This window comes from Tenrec ecaudatus, chromosome 6, assembly GCF_050624435.1.
Source record: "Tenrec ecaudatus isolate mTenEca1 chromosome 6, mTenEca1.hap1, whole genome shotgun sequence".
Lineage (NCBI taxonomy): Eukaryota > Metazoa > Chordata > Mammalia > Afrosoricida > Tenrecidae > Tenrec > Tenrec ecaudatus.
This window is the reverse complement of record NC_134535.1, coordinates 21,282,600-21,303,695: the sequence shown is the minus strand read 5'-3', so window position 1 is coordinate 21,303,695 and position 21,096 is coordinate 21,282,600. Positions and strand designations below refer to the sequence as shown.

Sequence of the window (21,096 nt, the reverse complement as noted above, 5' to 3'; positions counted from 1 at the left end):
TCCTCCCTGGGGGATGGACAACTGAAAAGTGGTGAAGGGAGACATAGGACAGTGTTAAGATATAAAAAAATTATTATTATCAAGGGTTCATGAGGGAGGGGAGGAAAATGAGGAGCTGATGCCAGGGGTTTAAGTGGAGAGCAAATATTTTGAAAATGATGAGGGTAACGAATATACATATGTGCTTTATATGATTGATGTACATATGGATTGTGATAAGAGTTGTATGAGCCCCCAATAAAATAATTTTTAAAAATTATAAACCTGACTTGAATGCTTAAAAACTTATCAGTTGATTCCCCCTCATGCACGTTTGCCCTATTCTGGTTTTCAACATTTTCTGTGGTTTCATTTGTTTGTTCATATAGAGGGTTATCTGAGATGTAGTTGACCATTGGGGGTGAACCTCTTGAATTTTTGTTACGTGTTTTTCTCTTTTTCAGTACATGAAACCTAGGATTGATGAACCTATAAGGAGAGCAAATAGAATAAGGATTTTGGGGGAGGGGGTGGTGGTACAGGGAAGAGGGTTGTGATGGCAAGATTTTTTTGTGCCAACATGGCATCCATAGAAAATATGGGTAGAGTTTAGCCTGTAAATCAGGTTGTACTTTGATGACCTCATTTGGAGGTTCCCACGAGATAAATGGCTCTCTGGACGTTGGTCAATCTCACTCTGCCTTCACCTTCCTGTTGACACGCCACACTGAGACCTGTGCAAGCCTGGTGATACTTCCACCGCCACTGGGTCCACATAACTTTTTGCCCACTGGTCTATGGTCTTCCTGCATTCTGCACCAGAGCAAGTGGCTGAGTGAGTCTGAAAGGAGTTATGGACTAGTTTCAGACTCATGGATTTGAGCTAGACTAGGCTGAGATGTTTTCCTGATATACAATTACTTCTTGATATAAAGCTCTTTCTTACATATATATGTCAAAGAATGTGTTTCTCTAGTCAATCTGGCCTAACACGGGAGTAAAGGGGAGCTGATGTCAAGGATCAAACATGCAATCAAGAGGCACTATGATCATTGATGATTGGAAAGTAAAAATTGAAATAAAAAGAGGAAGGATCAGCAGTTGGTAAATATGGTCTTGGTGATAGAAACAAAGCTTCAGATTGAATGACATTAATTTTGAAAGACCAATGACTTCTTCATTGTAGATACTCCTTTTAAGCAATATAAAAAAACAACTACCCGGGTAGACATCACAGGTAGAATACACATGAATACTACATCTGTGGAAAGAGACAATAAAGAAACTCATGGTGAGTAGCCAAAAGAAGACAAAGGATCAACTGTGGAAACAACCATCAATTCACCATATAAAAATTCAGGATGAAGTTGAAGAAAATTAAAATAAGTTCATGACAGGCAAAATATGACCTTGAGTCAATCCCATCTGAATTTAGAGAACAGCTCAAGAACAGATTTGATATATTCAACACTAATGACAGAAAACCAGATGAATTGTGGGAGAACATCAAGAAATGTCATACATGACAAAAGCAAAAAGTCATTTAAAAGACAGGATGAAAAGATCAAAGTGGATGTCAGAAGAGATTCTGAAACTTGCTCTTAAATGTTAAGCAGCTAAAGCAAATGGAAGAAGTGATGAAGTAAAAGAGCTGAACAGAAAATTTCAAAAGGTAGCTCAAAGAGACAAAGTAAAACACTAATGAAATGTGCAAAAACCTCAGGGAGAAAACCGAAATGGAAGAACAAGCATGGCATATCCTAAACTAAAAGAACAGAAGAAAAAGTCAAGCTTTGAATTGCTATACTGAAAGGTTGTAATGGGTAAAATTTCAGTAAGTATCAAACAAAATATAGAAAGAATATAGAGTCACTATCAAAAAGAAGTAATCAATATGCAACCATTTCAAGAAGTAGCACATGAGCAAGAATTAGTGGTACTGAAGGAAGAAGTGCAACTTCATTGAAAGCATTAGACACAAACAGGCTCTAGGAATTGATGGGACTACCAATGGAAATGTTTCAAGAAATTAATTAAGCACTGGAAGCACTTACTCATCTATGCCAAGAAATTTAGAGGGCAGTTAGTTGGTCAACCGACTGGAAGAGATCCATATTTGTTCTCACTCCAAAGAAAAGTGACCCAGCAGAATCCTCAAACTATAGAATGAGGTATTATTAATTTTGCTTGAACTCATCCAACAATGGTTACAGCAGTACACTGACAGAGATTCAGTCCAGCTTCAGAAGGGGACTCACCAGAGGGACTGCAGAATCCAGCCCAGGAGAGTTGCTTAGAGGGACATTCAACACTGCTGGAACGCAGGAGGAGCATCATAAAGATAAGTAGGCACAGACCCATGGGGTTTTGAGGGGCTTTTGGCTTACCTCAGTGGAAGCCGGCTGGGCTTGACATTGGCCCCACCACTGTATCTGCTGGAGCAGGAACCATTTGGAGCCTGTAGGGGGGCTTAGTCTCAACACAGCCACAGTTTGCCCTGGCCTGCCTCGGGGCAGGGACAGGACCCTTGAAGCTTCACCTGCAGGGATCCTGGTTCAGCTAAATTGTTGCTTCTGTTTACATATCTGCGCTCTGTTCCCCCACAGCCCTGGAAGGCTGCTCAGGGACTTTTTCACAGCAAAACAACAGCTTGCCACTGCCAGGTATGGACAGGGACTAAACCCAAACCGTCGCAGCTCCATGGGCAGGGATCGGGGTTCAGCTACATCGTTGCTTTTGTTTATATCTCTGCTCTCTGTCCCCCCATGGTCTTTGAGGGCTGCTCAGCAGCTTTCTCTTTGCTCAACTGAGGCTTGCCATGCTGCCTGGGGGCAGGGCCTAAACTTGCTCCAGGGGAGGGGAATGGGACTCAGCTACATAGTTGCTTTTGTTTCCCTCTCTTCCCTGTATTCCCACACAGTATAAATAGTCTTACTTTTTAATTTATTTCCTCCTCTTTGTCTCTTTCCTATTCTCTCACACTCCACTGTTGACCTCCAGAACACTCCTGTGGCCTAGGAATTTACACCTGTACCACACCCAGCTAGGTGAGCTCCACCCTGTATAGCTAGCCTGAGGCTAGGGAAAGTGCCACTTTCCCTCCAGGGGATACTCTGCCCAACTCACCCGGGAATTCCTGCCCGTGTAGCTGGGAGCTTAAGGCAGCTCAGCCAACACTCATCAACATTCCAAGCTGTTGCAGGAACCTCTCCCCAATCACTGCAACACCAAAGCAGGCAACCCACCAGCCTTCTGGGGCGCTCCCCTGATAGGGAAGCCACAGGAAGATAAAGTGGTAGGTTAATTACATAGTGAAATTAGCTGTGGGAAGTTCAAAGAAGCATTCCTATAAGTCTCCCAGAGAGAGCCACTGCTCTTCGACTCCCTGGAAAATGGCACCTGGCTCCTCTAAAACAATGCAACGCAAATAGCCACCAGCCCCAACGATCTCAACGGAAAAAAAAAAAAAACCAGGAGAAACCAAAAGGCAATGGCAGAAGATGTCCAAAACATAACAACATATATAGAAGAAGCAGACCTTGAATTGCCACAGAAAGAAATTTTCAAAATGCTGCTTGAGGCATACAAGATATGAGGGAAACAATACGAAAAAGGATGAAATGATAGAGGAGATAAAGGCCATACACCAAAGGGAAATACAGGAGCTTAGGAAGGAGATAACAAAAACCAGTAGCAAAAACACGGACTTTGAGAATCGACTCGAGGAATCAGAGAACCGTATCAGTGACTTGGGGACAGCCAAGCAGACTTTAACAAATGTGAACAAAAATCTAATAAGGTCATCAAAGAAGCTGAAGAAAACCTAAGAGCTATGTCTGATGCTATGAAGCAGAACAACATTAGAATTATTGGCTTACGGGAGGAAGACACAACAAAGAAGTCATCTGCAGCAATAGTGAGAGAATTCTTGGAGAAAAACTTTCCCAGCTTAATGAATGAAAACCAGGCAACTATTCAGGAAGCTGAAAGAACACCAGCTAGACTGAATCCCAAGAAGAAGTCACCAAGGCATATAATAGTTAAACTATCCAACTTTGAGGAAAAGGAGAAAATCATGAGAGCAGCTAGGGAAAAACAAGCAATCACATATAAATGTTCCCATATAAGAATATGCTCAGATCTATCAGCAGAAGCTATGAAGAAAAGGAGAGAGTGGAGTAACATATTCCAAAAATTGAAGGAAAACAACACAAACCCAAGAATACTCTACCCAGCCAAATTATTGATCAGACAGTTGGAGAAGTAAGAGTCTTCCCAGACAAGGAAAAACTCAGAATACGTTAGAAGAAACCCAGCCCTACAAAATATCCTTGCCAACCCAGTATGGGCAGAAGACCAACACTCACCAAGCATAAATAAGAGACCGCCACATAGAACAGCCTCACCCAGAGGGCAACAAAGAGAAAACAAACCCCAAGATAGCATTGGCTGAAGGATGGAAAAAAGTCAAGAATGATACACACACACACACACACACACACACACACCACACAAATGAGAAAGGAAAGTAGGAAACTCTCAACACAAAAGGTATAAGATGACATCACAGAGTCCACAGATGGAGATAATAACCCTGAATATCAATGGACTGAACTCAGGCATGAAAAGACTGAGACTAGCAGACGGGCTTAGAAAACACAACCCACCAATCTGCTGCCTACAGGAGACACAACTCAAGGCTACAGACAAAAATAGGCTGAGAATCAAAGGCTGCAGAAGGTTCTACTAAGCAAATAGCAATACAAACAAAGCAAGGGCTGCAATGCTAATCTCAGATAAAATTGACCTCAAAGTGAAAACCATAAAAAAAGTTAATGAGGGACACTATATAATGCTCAAGGAACGGTAGGCAAAGGACTACTAAGCATTGTAAACATATATTCCCTGAATGAGAGACTCACTGAATACGTCAACCAAACACTCCAAAAGATTAAAAAGAAATCACAGACTCGACAATTATAGTGGGTGACTTCAACACACCACTCACTGAGAAAGATAAATCACAGGGACAGAAACTCAACAAGCAGACTAGAGAGCTAAACACCACAATTAGACAATTTGACCTGATAGATATTTACAGAGCTTTTCATCCAAATACAAAAATTTACATTCTTTTCAAGTGAAAATGGCACATATTCAAAGATAGACCAAATGCTGGGGCATAAGGCAAATATACATAAATTTAAGCACATTGAAATAATACAGACCTCTCTCTCTGACCACTGTGGCATAAGGCTGGAAATCAACAAAAGGAAGGCAAAGAAAACAAGAGCAAACAATTGGAGGATGAATAACTCTCTACTGCAAAAGGAGCGCATACTGGCGCAGATCAGAGATGAAACTAGGAAATTTCTAGAAACCAACGAAAATGAGCACACAATATACCAAAACTTATGGGACACAGCAAAAGCAGTCATCAGAGGAAGTTTCATAGCAATACATGCACACCTGAGAAAGGAAGAGATACTCATGACTGATATGCTGGCACAAAATTTACAACAACTAGAGCAGAGTCAGCAGGACAATCCTACTAATAGCAAGAGGAATTATAAAAATCAGGGCTGAGATTCAGGAGAGGGAAAATAAGAAAACTATTGAAAAAATTAATACTAATAAAAGTTGGTTCTTTGAAAGGATAAACAGAATCGATAGACCACTTGCAAACCTAACCAAAGAAAGGAGGGAACAAATTTCAATAGCAAGAATAAGGGATGAAAGAGGGGTCATTACAACAGACCCTAATGAAATCAAAAGGATAGTTACACAGTACTATGAAGGATTATACTCCAATGAATTCAACAATTTGGAAGACATGGACAAAATCTTGGAAAAACAATCCCTCCCTAGACTATCCCCAATGGATGTCAAGAATCTCAACAGACCCATAACAATAGAAGAAATAGAAAAGGTTATCAATGGATTACCTACAACAAAAAAATTCCCTGGACCAGATGGCTTCACTGGAGAATTCTATAAGGCATTTAGGGAAGGACTAACACCAATCCTACACAAACTTTTCCAGAACATAGAAAAAGATGACAAACTTCTGAATTCCTTTTATGAAGCTAGTATAACTCTGATACCAAAAGCGGGCAAGGTTCCCGTAAGAATCGAGAACTATAGACCAATATCCCTAATGAACACTGATGCAAAAATCCTTAACAAAATATTAGCCAGACGAAAACAAAAGTATATAAAACAAATAATTCACCATGACCAAGTGGGATTCATACCAGGGATGCAGGGATGCTTCAACATACGAAAGACCATTGGTATTATTCGCCACATTGACATGAAAAACTATAAGAACCACACGATAATATCAATAGATGTAGAAAAAGCATTCTGCAACATCCAACACCAATTCCTGTTTAAGACACTTGAGAAGATGGGAATGCAAGGAAAGTTCCTCAAGACAAATACAAGCTATATATGAAAAACCAACAGCCAAAGTGGTAGTCAATGGAGAAAAGACTAATACAATCCCACTGAAAAAGGGGACCAGACAAGGATGCCCCTTGTCCCCACTCTTATTTAATATTGTGCTGGAGGTTTTAGCTAACAGCATAAGGCAAAGAAGAGACATCAAAGGTATTCGTCTGGGGAAGGAAGAGGTGAAACTGTCGTTATTTGGAGATGATATGAATTTATATATGGAAAATCCCAAAAGTTCCACATGGGGGTACTGGAAACAATAGAGGAGTTTGGCAGAGTGGCAGGACACAAAATCAACAAACAGAAGTCCATCGGACTGTTATACACATCAGATAAGACCACAAAAGAGGAAATCAAAAAGATGGTATCCTTCACAACAGCCAAACACAAATTGAAATATCTAGGGATATACCTGACTAAAAAAAACAAAAGATCTATACGGGGAAAACTAAAGAACACTATTACAAGAAACCAAGAGTGACCTCAACAAATAGAATATACCATGGTAGTGGATTGGAAGACTCAATATATTCTAGATGTCAGTTCTGCCAAAGGCACTATATAAATTTAATGCAATCCCGATACAATTACCCTCATCTTTCTTCAAAGAAATGGAAAAACTGATTACCAACATCATATGGAGAGGGAAGAAGCCCAGAATTAGCAGAGAATTAGAATTAGAATAAGAAGGATGCAGTGGGAGGGCTTGCTTTACCTGATGTTAGCACATACTATACAGCCCAAAGTTGTCAAAACCGCACGGTATTGGTACAGTGACAGATTCTCAGACCAATGGAAAAGAACTGAAAACCCAGACATAAAATCATCAGCATACGGACAACTGATCTTTGATAAGGGCCCCAAAAATATCAAATGGGAAGCCAATGCCCTCTTTAACAAGTGGTGCTGGGGAAAAATGGATATTTACAAGCAGAAAAATGAAGCAAGACCCTGATCTCACTCCATGCACAAGAATAAACTCAAGGTGGATCACAGACCTTGAAGTTAAACCCCAAACTATTAGGGCCATCAAGGAGGGAATTGGGACCAACTTGAGAAGTTTGGCACAGGGAATACATAGGCTATCAGAAATAGAGAAGGATACAAACACTGAGGAGGCACAAATTGACCAATGGGATATACTGAAGATAAAACACTGTGTACATCGAAAAAATTCACCAAGAGAGTAATAAGAGAGCCCACCAACTGGGAAAACATCTTTAGCAATGATACATCAGACAAAGGCCTTATTACTAAAATCTACAATACTCTGCTAGCTTCAAAAAGAAAAAAACTAATTGCCCACTTGAGAGGTGGGCAAAGGACTTGAACAGAAGTTTCACAGAGGCAGAAATCCGAATGGCCAACAAACACATGAGAAAATGTTCCCAATCTTTAGCCATAAGAGAAATGAAAATTAAAACAACAAGGAGGTACCACCTAACACCCTCAAAGGTAGCCCAATTCAACAAATCAGAAAGCAACAAGTGTTGGAGGGGCTGTGGGGAGACAGGAACTCTCATCCACTGCTGGTACACTTATAAGTATGTACGACCACTATGGAAATCGATCTGGCGATACCTAAAACAGATGGAAATAGAGTTACCATATGACCCAGCAATCCCCCTACTGGGCATATACCCAGAAGAGACAAGAAACAAACCAAGGCCAGACATCTGTGCTCCAATGTTCATTGTGGCACAGTTCACAATTGCAAGGAGTTGGAAGCAACCCAAATTTCCATCAACTGATGATTGGATTAAAAAACTGTGGTACATACATACACTGGAGTACTATGCATCGCTAAAAAGCAGTGATGAACATATGAAATACATAGTGACATGGGAAGAACTGGAGGAAATCATGCTAAGCGAAGTAAGTCAGGCACAAAAGGACAAGTACAACATTAGCCCGCTGAGGTAAGCATTAAAAATAAATGCAAAAGGGGCATAGGGAAAAAGCTACTGTATACAAACATTCTTGGGGTGAGGACCGTGTAGTATGGCAGGGACCAGATCAAATCCAGGAATGCACATGGTAGACAACTGGGGGAAAAGTGGGGAAAGTGAAAAATAAAGGATGAAAATAAGGAAGAAAAATGGGTAGCGGGGGATTGGGGCGCTAACCCACCCACGGGGAGGGTATTGTTTATATCTCCACAGGGAAAGAGGGACCAGACTTCAACCCTGTGCCGCAAGGTGTGAATGCAACATTCCGGCGTGGAGTAGGGAACCAGTGGAGAGGTCCGGGGGGCTGGCTCCAGTACCAAACACTAAGTGGACACCTGCCCTTCCCCGCAGAAGAATTTATTTCAAAGGACAGCATTGAATCTGCAGCTCTGGGAGAGGGACATATCTGATCGGAGCACACGGGAGCAGATGAAGGGGGAGTAGGAGAGATTAGAGTACAACCTGGCCCACCAGGCTTTGAGGACAATGACCCCAATTAGAGCAGCCAGTCCACAGAGAGGACCACATGGCCAGCTCCACTATGAGACATGGTGTCTCTCACTGACCCATGGTCCAGCAGGGGATAGCAGTGGAGACAGTGTGGGAATTACACCCAACCTGTTCCCACCACACCGAAGCAAAGCACTGGGGGAACAGCAAGGGAATGGAGTGGCAAGGTCTCCAGGGAATGCTGAAGGTGGATTTGGGGGACAGGGCATGGCAGCCCAACAGACTGGACTGGAAAACACTCCTAAAGACCAACAAACGATCCTTGAACTAACTACAAGCTTTTCTTCCTTGTTATGCTTTGTTTTGTTCTTTGTCAGTGGTTTGTTGTTGTTTTGTTGTATATTGTTGCTTGGTTTTGTTCTGTCTTGTTTTTGTGTGTGTTATTATTTCCGCAGGTCTGTCTAAATCAGATAGGCTGGATGAGCAATCTGGAGGAAAAACAATGGGACCAACAGTTCTGGTGGGAAATGGGATAGGGGGAGGTGGTGGGTAAGGAAGTGGTGTTAACAAACCCAGGGACAATAACAAGCGATCCAAATTCGTCGTGAGGTAGGTGAGGGAGGCCTGATAGGGCATGATCAAGGGTAATGTAATGAAGAGGTATTGCTGAAACCCAGGTGGGGACGGAGCATAATAGGACAGGAGGAAAGTCAAGGGAAATAGAGGAAAGAGCTGGGAGGCAAAGGGCATTTATAGAGGTCTAGACAAAGACATGTACATATGAAAATATACATATATATGAGGATGGGGAAATAGATTTATGTGCCTATATTTATAGGTTTAGTATTAAGGCGGCAGAAGGACATTGGGCCTCCACTCAAGTACTCCCTCAATGCAAGAATACTTTCTTCTATTAAATTGGCATTCTATGATGCTCACCCTCCCGACACAATCGCTGAAGACAAAACGGATGAATAAGCAAATGTGGTGAAGAAAGCTGATGGCATCAAAGAACAAAAATATCTTATCATTGGGTACTCACCTCCATGATACAATCACTGAGGACAAACGGGTGTATAAGCAAATGTGGTGAAGGAAGCTGATGGTGCCCGGTTATCAAAAGGTATAGATCTGGGGTCTTAAAGGCTTGACGGTAAACAAGCGACCATCTAGCTCAGAAGCAACAAAGCCCACATGGAAGAAGCACACCAGCTTGTGTGATCATGAGGTGTCGAAGGGATCAGGTATAAGGCATCGTCAGAACAAAAATATCTTACTATAGTGAATGAAGGGGGAAGTGCAGAGTGGAGACCCAAAGCCTATTTGTCGACCACCGGAGATCCCCTTGCAGAGGGGTCTAGAGGAGGAGATGAGTCAGTCAGGGTGCGATGTAGCACCGATGAACAATACAGTTTTCCTCTAGTTCCTAAATGCTTCCCCGCCCCCCACCATGATCATGATCTGAATTCTACCTTGCAAGTCTGGCTACACCAGTGGATGTACATTGGTGAAGATAGGAGCTGGAAGCACAGGGAATCCAAGGCGGATGATACCTTCAGGACCAAGGGTGTGAGTGGTGATGCTGGGAGGGTAGAGGGAGAGTGGGTTGGAAAGGGGGAACCGATTACAAGGATCTACATGTGACCTCCTCCCTGGGTGATGGACAACCAAAAAGGGGGTGAAGGGAGACATCGGACAAGGAAAGATATGACAAAATAATAATTTATAAATTATCAAGGGCTCATGAGGGAGGGGGTAGCGGGGAGGGAGGGGAAAAAAAGAGGACTTGATGTCAAGGGCTTAAGAAGAGAGCAAATGCTTTGAAATGATGAGGGAAATGAATGTATAGATGTGCTTTACACAATTGATGTATGGATGGATTGTGATAAGAGTTGTATGAGCCCCTAACAAAACGTTTAAAAAAAAAAAGAAGAGGATATGGAACAAGGGATACCATTACTGATGTCAGAAGGATCTTGGCTTAGAGCAGAGAATACCAGGAAGATGTTTACTGGTGTTTCACTGACTTGTAATACAAAGGCATTCAGTCACATGGATCAGAATAAACTATGGATAGCCTTGAGAAGAACAGGAATTCCAGAACACTTCATGGTATTCATGAGTAACCTGTACATGAACCAAGGGGCAGTTATAGGAATAGAAGAAGGAAATATTCAAAAGCAAAAAAAACCAAAATAAAAAACCAAGTCAATGCTATTGAGTTTATGACAACTCATCATGACCCTACAGGATAGGAAAGAATTGTCCCTATGAGTTTCCAAGACTGTAATTCTACGTGAGTAGAAAGCCCCATATTTATCACAAAAGGGAATACTGCAAAGTTTAAAATCAGGAAAAGTATGTATTGGGCTTGTATCCTATCACCATACTTGTTCAATCTGTATGCTGAAGAAACAACCAGAGGAGCTGGATTATATAAAGAAGAATGCAGCATCAGGATTGGAGAAAGGCTTATGAACAACCGTCAATATAGTGATGACACAATCTTGCTTGCTGAACAGGAGGATTTGAAACACTCGCTGCTGAAGATCAAGAATTGCAGACTTCATATTGATTACAACTCAATGTAAAGAAAGCAAAATCGTAACTGGACCAATAAGTAACATCATGATAAACAGATAAAAGATTTCATCTTGTGTGGATCCAGTCAATGTTCATGGAAGCAGCAGTCAAAATATTAAACATTCTATTGGGTAAATCTGTGGCACCAGAAATCTTTAAAGTGTTGAAAAGCAAATATGCTACTTTGAGAACTAAGGTCTCGTGTACTTCAGACACGTTACCAGAAGAGGCCAACCCTTGGCAAAGGACATTATGCCTGATCATTTGGAGGGCCAGCGAAAAAGAGGACAACCCTGAATTGGAGAGATGGATCAACACAGTCGATGCAACAGTGGGATCAAACATGAGAACAGTTGTGAGGATGGTGCAGGATTGGGCAGTGTTTTCTTCTGTTGTGCAGTGTGGCTGAGTCAGAGCCGATATGATCCCATTTAACAACCGCACATGAAAGTAATAGGACTCTCGGATAATGTCAATTCTGAAACTGGGATTCTGTGTCTTCTCCTGGTTGGGCACTGGCCCGCAAAGCTAAGGAGCTTGTTACAGAAATCAAGCACTCTGTATATCTGTCTACATCAGGTAATGGTCTCTAAAATGAGACTGGGAAACTTCACACTTCACTTGACAACTTAGGCCACGGTCAAGGTGGCCATCCTGCATGACAAGAACAGATCTGCGTAAAGGAAGCTCCCTGGGACCACAGAGACACCAGCAAATGACAGCCTGAGCCCGAGCTGCTCTGTCCTGTCTCTTTCCCCACCTCCACCTTCCACAGCTGGTCTCCAGGCAGAAAGGCCATATGCATGCCCACCTCATTCCCTCTTCCCATGCTCACTGACTTCTTCATACACTTTCGCAGCAGATGCCTCGAGGAGTGCACACTCATGCCCTCACACCCTCTTTTCCTTTCCCTTCTGCCTTTGTCCATCATAATTTGGCTTGAACCACTTGCTTCCTCACTCACTGCCACTACTTGTCTCCTGATTGGCCTGGGTGGAGTTCACTGCTCTTCACACATCCTTGGTGAGTGAGGCAGACAAGGGCACAGGCTGCTGGCCATGGCAACTAGGAACAGCAAATCTCACTCTGGCTCCCACCTCCCCAGCAGATGCAGAAAGAGAGGATTTGACTAGAGAAGAGTGGAGACAAAGAAAAGGCTGACATGGAAATTATTAGAATGACATAAAGAATAGTTTTACTACAATTCATAGTACTTAGCGAGAATGAAGGGCATTTAAAGAATAAAATGAAATATATTTTGAAGTTATATTTGTATATATATTCTCCAAATGTACATCCAACATGTGGAAGGGTCAAGCTGATTCAACTCATGATAACAGAATGGTTGCTAAATATTTTGAATGTTACCCCTGCACAGATTGAAATTTTAAAAACTAAAAAAGGCCATCCCAACCAAACCAACTGCCAAAGAGTCAGATCTGACTCCCAGAGATCCCGTATACAGTTTTTGGGGCTATAAACTTTATGGGGAAAGATAGCTTATCTTTCTCCTGCAGAGTGGCTGGTGGTTTTGAACCACCAACCTTGCAGTTGTGAGTCTAATGCTTACCTGACAGCACAATAGTAATATCTAACGTAATGCTGTTACTTAAAAGAAAAGGAAAATGAAGACTGGAAAGGGAAAATAAATTAACAGCGGTAATACACTGTGGTTCAATCTATATAGCTTTCTCATTTCCGACCCTGAGACTGGAAGTGGTGCATAGATATTATAAAACAGCCTAGATTCCAAAAATCCCTGTGTGTCTTTGAAGTGCATTGTATGAAATCGCCTTTCCTACAGTCACATTCTCAGCATCATGTCCTCGTTGAGCTCATATGAAAATGTGGTGCTTCTCCAGCATAGATGAGCTAGAGAAGTGCACGAGGCACCTACAACCTTGCTGTGTTCTGCAATGTGGGGCAATGTAGGGGAGAAGATACAACCACACGAGATTATTAAGAGCTACAGATAATTTTCATGCAATCGAGTTCAGTACATATGTAATTGGAATTTAATGTGTTCACTTATAACAATGCTAATGACATGAACAGATTAAGGAAGTTAGCTTAAACAACTACGATGTATTTTAAAAACTCAGTTTAAGTAAACAGATGGTTTGTTTTAAACAAAGTAGAAAACGAGCACCTAAGGAATAAAATGCTAAATATTTATTTGCACTCAAATTCAAGCTCAATTAGACACTTATGACAGAAAATATTTACTGTTTTTCTTATATCTTGTCACATTTGGAAGAACCTGATGTGCAGCTAGAGAACAGATGGCTTGTAGAGGTCATGGATGTTTGTTTATTCCAGCCCCTTTCAAGGTAATTTCCAAGCTATTTTCCTGGTGTCGTTCAAATAAGCAGTCGGCTTCATAGGAATAAAATGTATGTCACTTAAACAGCTAACAAAAGATATGTGAACACAAAATTCTATAAATATGTCCATCACTCACCTGCTTTAAGGCCAAGTTGCCAATTATTAGGTTCCACTTTTCAATGGGTGAGTCCATCTTCCCAACATTTACCTGTTATTGAACATATTTTCATACATCACTGCATAATCTATGTTGCCTGCTCTCTTGAAACATTATATCACGTCTTAAAACCAAAGAGAATTCTTTAGGAAATCCAATGAGTTTATATTGTACTTCTTTAAAAAAAAATCCTGTAATCACTACCAGTCCTGTATTTAACGTTCCGTCTCTCTGAGATGTTTAGGATACTTTTAAAAACTTCATGAACCAACTCACAAAAACTAATGAAACCAGTTGGCACTATTCACCTGCCCACATTGGCATTATTTTACACCTAAACATGTCAGATGGCATTCTACTATGCCAAGTTTTATGAACTGAGGGGCAATATAAAAACATAATTTTATGCTGCCAGCACTGAATCCTACACCATGAAACTACTGTAATCTGAAGATGTCTTGACACCCCCCCAGAAGAAGAAAAAAAGAACACAAAAACAAATCATCCGTAAGTACAAAATTTATATTGGAGTCATGACTAAAACTGATTACACAGAGCCTAGATCATCTCAGTGCACTCTAGTTAGCAATTACATTCAGTGCAGGTATGACTTTTGCATATATACCTCACTATTAGAATGTACACATCATTCTGATCATTAGAAGATGACGCTCTCTAAGATAAATTATACTTCCAAACTACTTAGTTTACAAATAATGTCTTACAAACAACATCTATCAAAATCTGCTGAATTTTTCTAATGCAGTCATTCTGGAGAGCAATGAGTAGTCACTATTAAAAATACTATCCTTGAACTAGACTGTAATCATTTATCAGATGCTTGGTCACAAAGATTTTCAAATGTTAAAAAAACAAAAAGCAAAACCTCAGGTGAATGGGTAAAGTGGGAAACATAAGGGTTGGTGCAATAATCAAGTGCTCCGTTGCTAACCAAAAGGTAGATGGTTTGAACTCAGCAGCGCTTGCAAGAGAATCTGCTGATCTGCTCCCAACAAGGCAGTTATCACCCAGCACACGGGTCAGTATGGGTCACAGTGGACTCAACAGCACACAACACAGCAACAACATCTCTGGGAAGTTTTAATGACGACTTCAGGCTGGCAGGATAAGTACTAGCATCAACAATTCTATCAGTCAATTTGGAAAACAACGCATTCTGTGTAACCTCACTCTGAACTTTAATCTCAAATATCTGGCAAATGCAAATATTAGAATTTCTCTGGGTTTCAGAATAATTATTCATTCTGCCTTTATTTATATATTTATTTCCTAAGCATAGGGATCTAAATTATTGAAGAAATTCAATGTATGTTGCTCTAGTGACCTGAATTGATTCTCAAGTGAGCAATGAGGCACAGGCAATGTTAAAAAAGTAAACTATCTCCAGTTTAAAGTTGAAGCAACAGGGATGAGAGCAAGCAGTGTCATTCTTTGATAACTTCTAGAGAGGTGTCTGCAGCAATGGAAAGCGATCTAAAATGATTCCAAGAACAAGGCTAAGATGAACAATGGAGACAAATCGTGTTGTGTGCCATCAAGCCGACTTTCAGCTCAGACTGGCCCGAGACAGAGCTAATCTTTCCCATAGGATTCCCTAGGTTATCATCCTTATGGGAGCAGACTGACAGATCTCTCTGCTGTGGAGAAGCTGCGTGAGTGCCCACCACTAACCTGTTGGCTAGCAGCTGAGGGCTTAACTGATGGGCTCCTTAGGCTTAGGGTCTATGAAAAGATGAAGCTAGCTGGAGGTAAGGACAGACATGAGGGCTACACAGATAGACTGAAAGATGGGCGGTGGTATAACGAGTTTTAACAGTTGCCATGTTTTCTACTGTCATTCTGCTCTTAAGAACCGAGGGATGACCTAGCTAGAACTCAAGCAGAAATGCTTTTCTCCTAGTAGAGGAGGCTAAAGAAGAGGTTAAGGAACAAAAAACAGCAACATTTGTGGGAAATGAAAAGTTAAAATGGGGCTTAAGCTTCATTTTGTTGGGAAATGAACTTTGGTCTTATAAATATAGTTAAACATACGAACATCTAAGCAACTTGATTACTTTGCCAGGAAAGCAAAACTTTTGGCTAGTGTATCCCAAAGAAAACATTTGTAATGGCCACATTCTTGAGCACTGTCCAGCATTGACTGCATCCAAATAATAGAGGACATGTACCTCTCCCTTGGAGCTGGTGCCGTCTGCCCAAGGGTTGCATGCTTGAGTCCTAACTAAAAGATCGGCACTTTGAACCCCCCATGGGAGAAGAATATAGCTTACATAAAAGCAGCATTGCATACTTTCTGGGGGCAGCTCTGCACTGTCACTGTGAGTCCTAATCAACTCTGTTGGGGGGCTATTTTTTTTAAGAAATTATTTTATTGGGGGGCTCTTACAGCTCTTATAACAATCCATGTATCAGTTGTATCAAGCAAATTTGTACATATGTTTTCATCATCATTTTATTTCTACTTGAGCCCTGTTGGGGGCTATTTTGAGGACTCCATTTGAGGTAGGCTGCAATGAAGGCAAGCCAGAAAATCCCACTGCCGTTGAGTAGATTCCAGCTCATAGAGCCGCTGTGATGACGGAGGCCGTTTCCTTCAAAAAGACTGTTGCAAAGGACGTGCTTTGAGTAATTGGACCAGATGTTTCTATTACAAGGGAACAGAGGTGGATTTAATTTTTTCTTGTTGCCGTGTGTTTTGTATTAAGTAACTTCCTCAAATGCCTGTTTATATTTAGTGGTGCATATGTGAGAGCAGGGAACCCCAAAGCTGAGCTATTGAGTATCTCAAGCCTGCATGGGAAGGCCCAGAGGCAGGACTCAATGTCAGGTCAATGGTTGGTTCTCAGAGCGTAGACTCTTGATGAGCAGTGTTACCAGCCCCTGAGAACTTACAATGCAAATTCTTGGGCCCCACATCAGAGCTAGTGAATCAAAACAGAGAGCATGGCTCAGCAGATAATTCTAATAACATTAAAGTGCGAGAGTCACTGTGGTAGATGAATGCTGTGGAGGCCAATAGAGCTGGGACTGAACCAGAAAGGGGAATTCCATGAGATGGCATGAGACGGCTTGCCAGGGCTTAGAGGACTTGGTAGCTACTGTAAGGACTTTGCCTGTCATACTGTGAGAAAGGATGCAGCGGAAGGTTGAAAATAGTGGAGTCATGGAACCTGATATATTTTGGCCATTGTGCTGAGAGAGGCCTAGAGAGGGCCAAGGACTGAAGCAAGGAGAGCAGTTGAATGCCTTGCAGTAATAATGTCAGAGGATGATGTTGGCGTCTATCAGGGATGTAGGCACTGATGGAGTGAGAGGTACTTTGATTCCTGAACTGATTTTAAGAGTGAACAGACAGAATTGGCTCATGGATTAGATGAAATAAATAAACAGGAATAATCAGGTTTTAAAAAATTTAAACCACATTATTGACCAAGGAACCCTGGTGGTGTAGTGTTACTTGTTGGGCTGCTAACCAGAAGGTCCGCAGTTCAAAACCATTAGCTGCTCCGAGGGAGAAAAATGAGGGTTCCTGTTCCTGTAAAGAGTTAGTCTCCGAAATCCACAAGGGCAGCTATATACTCTGTCCTATAAGGCTGCTGTGTGCCGGAATGGACTCAATGGCAGTGAGTTTGGTTTGGGTTTGGTGTTGGCCAAACACAGCACATCTTCCGTCTCTGGCCATACCCTTTCCAGGGTCTCTGTCAAAATGCTGTATTTTTTATGCAGCAGGTCTATAATGATGCTGAACACTATTGCCACTGGCTTTTCAAATACCAGTGGGGTCCTCCATGGTGGACAGGTCTCAGTACAGCTTCCAGACTAACACAGGCTAGGGAGAAAGGCCTAGAGATCTACTTCTGAAAATGAGCCTAAGAACCCTTTATGGATCAAAATGGAGCACTGTCTGATTCAATGGCTTCATAGACATCCTCAGGAGAGGAAGGCGTCACGTTGAGCAGAGCAGGTGTGAGACTCAGTAAGATGGACTTCTATACACTGGCACTTGTGAGAATGACGTAGGCAGTGCTTTGTTCTGTTGCACATGAGTCCTCAGGAGCCAGAGTCAACTCAATGGCAGCGAACAACCTCCTACTTTACAGCAATACCTGCCCACATAAAGGCGCCAGCCACAGGAGGGTCTATATGTTAATAGTGGCTACCTCAAGGGGGAGAATTGGAAAGTTTATACTCTCTATCTTTCTTTTTTTTTACTAAGTACATGCTACTTTTACATCACAAAATGTAAATGCTCATCAACCAACTCTCCACTTACATTGGGTACGACACAGGCTTACCCTATGTCTTAAAGACTGACGAAAGCTGCCAGAATGTTCTGATATAAAAAGAGACAAAGTGTGCTACTAGTTCTCACAGTAAAAGGGAGCATATCATCTCAGGTTAGAAAATATAAAAAACATTTCAAAAGACTGAGAAAAAATTATTTGTCCTGGTACAACCTCTCCTTGGTAGAAAGAAAGAGCTAAAGCAGGATACATACTTTGTGTTGGGGGAGGGGGAGAAACTTACTGCAGTGGATAATCTGGATGCCAAAGTCATTTCCAAGTTCCCTTTGAGACCAAGAAGTGCAGGAACTAAAATGAAGACTTCTGTTACTTTTTTGAATACCTCCCAATGCTGTAAGAAAAAAGAAAGAAAAAATTATGGCATAGTTGGAAAATACTCTGGAACAAAAACATTTCTAAATCTCGGCCTGTTTTTCTAACTTTGCCTCCACACCTTAAATGAGTCCATATCTTCTAAGAGGCCAGTTAGCATAAACCCTGAGCTCTGAAGCCTTGAGTTACTCCTTGAGTTGGGAGAGATCAGCAATTCAGTTATTACAGCCCATTCTACAGCTGACTGGCTACACCGTCCTGAGCTGACATCTTGCTCTGTCCCTCGATGATGGAAAGGGGCAGCGTACCTGGTGGTTGAGGAGCACACACCCAGGAACCAGGCAGCCTGGATTTAAATCCTGACTAACATTTCCTGTAACAACCCACAGGAAAAGTCCAGTAGAAAGCAAATGTTTTGAGAGTGATGAGGGCAACAAATGTACAAATGTGTTTGACACAATAGATGGATGTATGGATTGTGGTAAGAGTTGTCTGAGCACCCGATAAAATGATTTTTTTTAAGTACAGCATCATCTAATTCAATAAATGAGAAAATAAATACCAGAGAAGTTAAATGATTTTTCCAAACATCAAAAGATGAGGCCTGGAGTTGAGCTTGGGAGATGTTAGGACTCTCACGCTCTGGTCTCCATTTAGGTCGAGAGGCAAGAGGTACTGAGCATGGAATCAGAAAAGAGCACACAATAGGACATGCAAAGATTAGGGATTCTAGCATGACTGTGTGAGCCCAGGTGAGTCTCATGCCTTTCTGGTGTCCATTTCCTCCTTCATGAAATGAAGACAGTATCCCCCATGCCAGGCTCACAGAGAACAGTAATTATGCTAACAAATGCATTTTCTACACAGACAAAACCACAGAGTACTTTTTGGCAAATGTGATTTAGAGATGATTGTCCCAAAAGGAAGGAGCCTGGTGGTGTAGTCAGTTACTTGTTGGGCTACTAACTGCAAGGTGAGCAGTTTGACTCTACCAGTGGAAAAGGATGGGCTTTCTACTCCTTATAGATTTACAGCTTAGAAGCCACAGGGGCAGTTCTGTCGCTATAGGGTCATCTGTCCTATAGGGTCACTGTGACTCAAATGAACCCAAGGCAGACTTTATGGACTACATACATGAACCTTGTGTTGAAAAGGACAGAAAGCACACAAGCACAACTTAAATTCATCACACAAATGGAAGTAAAATTCCGTTTGCCCCGGAGTTTTTCTTGCAGTTGTGGCAAATCATGTAACCAGGGCTCACCATTGCCAAGCTGATCCTGACTCAGAGTGGCCTTTTGCAGATAACCGCCCCTATAACGTTTATAGAAAACTGCCCCATCTTTCTCCTGAGGAGCAGCAGGTGGGTATAAGGCACTGAGCTTTCAGTTAGCAGCGAGGCACTTAGCATGGGCATCACCAGGGCTCCTTAAACGGAATGAGGTCCCACCGAGATCTGAATTCAAACAGGAGGGTTCAAAATCCAGAGCACTAGCCAGTAGGCCACGAGGCCCCGTCTAATCTGAGGAGTTGGACTACATAAAGAAAGCAGCATTGGGAAAGAAGGTGGATTAAGCCTCAGGGAAGTCCTTCTGCGCATGCGCCAGGGATGTGAACAGCCTTGCTCGCATGCAGAGTGCATTGGAAAATGGATTACTGCAGATGCTGTTAGGGTCAGAGTTAATACATTATCATCTGATCTCCCTTTCCACCCATTTTAAGTCTGTTCTACTCTTCAGTATGTTCCGCATTCCTTTCTACTGAGGTTTCTCTGTTGCACTTTGTTATTGTTAGTTTTGTTTGAATGTTTGTTTCTCTGTATATGAAATCCAAGATAGTTAAGCGTATAGAGAGAGTAACTGAACTGATCGTTTCTTGGGAGTAAAACAGGGGGGGTTGGGAGGAAATGGGAGCTAACACAATGAGTAAAAGAAAATGTTCGAAAATTGATTGTGGTGATGATTACATAACTCCTTTTTTCTCGTAACTCTTCTTAATGTGACTGAACTATTGAAATGTAATGCTGTCTGCATTATGTCTGTGAAACTGTTAAATAAATAAGCCAACCCGTGACATGCAGATGGCACAGCCTTGCTTGCTCAAAGCAGAGGACTTGAGGCACATACTTCAATACAGAGGAAAATTGTCTTCACAACTGGACCAATCAACAGAGTCCTAATAAACTGAGAAAAGATGAAAGTTTTCTAGAATTTCATTTTATTTGGATCCAAATCATGGAAGGAGCACATGCAGAAGCAGCAATCACACGAGGGATTCGTGCTTGTTAAAATAGTCTTTAAAATGAGGAGCTGATGCCTAGGGCTCAAGTGGAGAGGATGTTTTGAAGATGATGATGGCAACAAATGTACAAATGTACTTGACACTATGGATTTTATAGCTGTATAAACCCCAATCAAATGATTTTAAAAAGTAAAGTAGTCTAACATAACCAGTAAAGAACCAGTCTGCCTGGAGCATTGCATACTTTTAAGATCTATCTCTATGGGATCAAAACTGACAACAATTTGAAAGATTACGTTACGAATCTTAGAGGAAGGTG

The 21,096-nt window shown here is 41.6% G+C and overlaps 1 protein-coding gene across 2 annotated transcripts in view; it reads right to left on the bottom strand.

The window, feature by feature from the left end:
• Positions 1–21,096, bottom strand: part of SLC41A2 (solute carrier family 41 member 2) — a 144,659-nt gene that overhangs the window by 85,896 nt on the left and 37,667 nt on the right. For both annotated transcript variants that reach the window (XM_075551057.1, XM_075551055.1), the window contains exons 3-4: positions 18,448–18,555; positions 13,879–13,950 (exon numbers count right to left, since the gene is read on the bottom strand). In XM_075551057.1, coding sequence (XP_075407172.1) covers positions 13,879–13,950; positions 18,448–18,555 — 180 coding nt within the window. The remainder of the gene's footprint in view (positions 1–13,878; positions 13,951–18,447; positions 18,556–21,096) is intronic.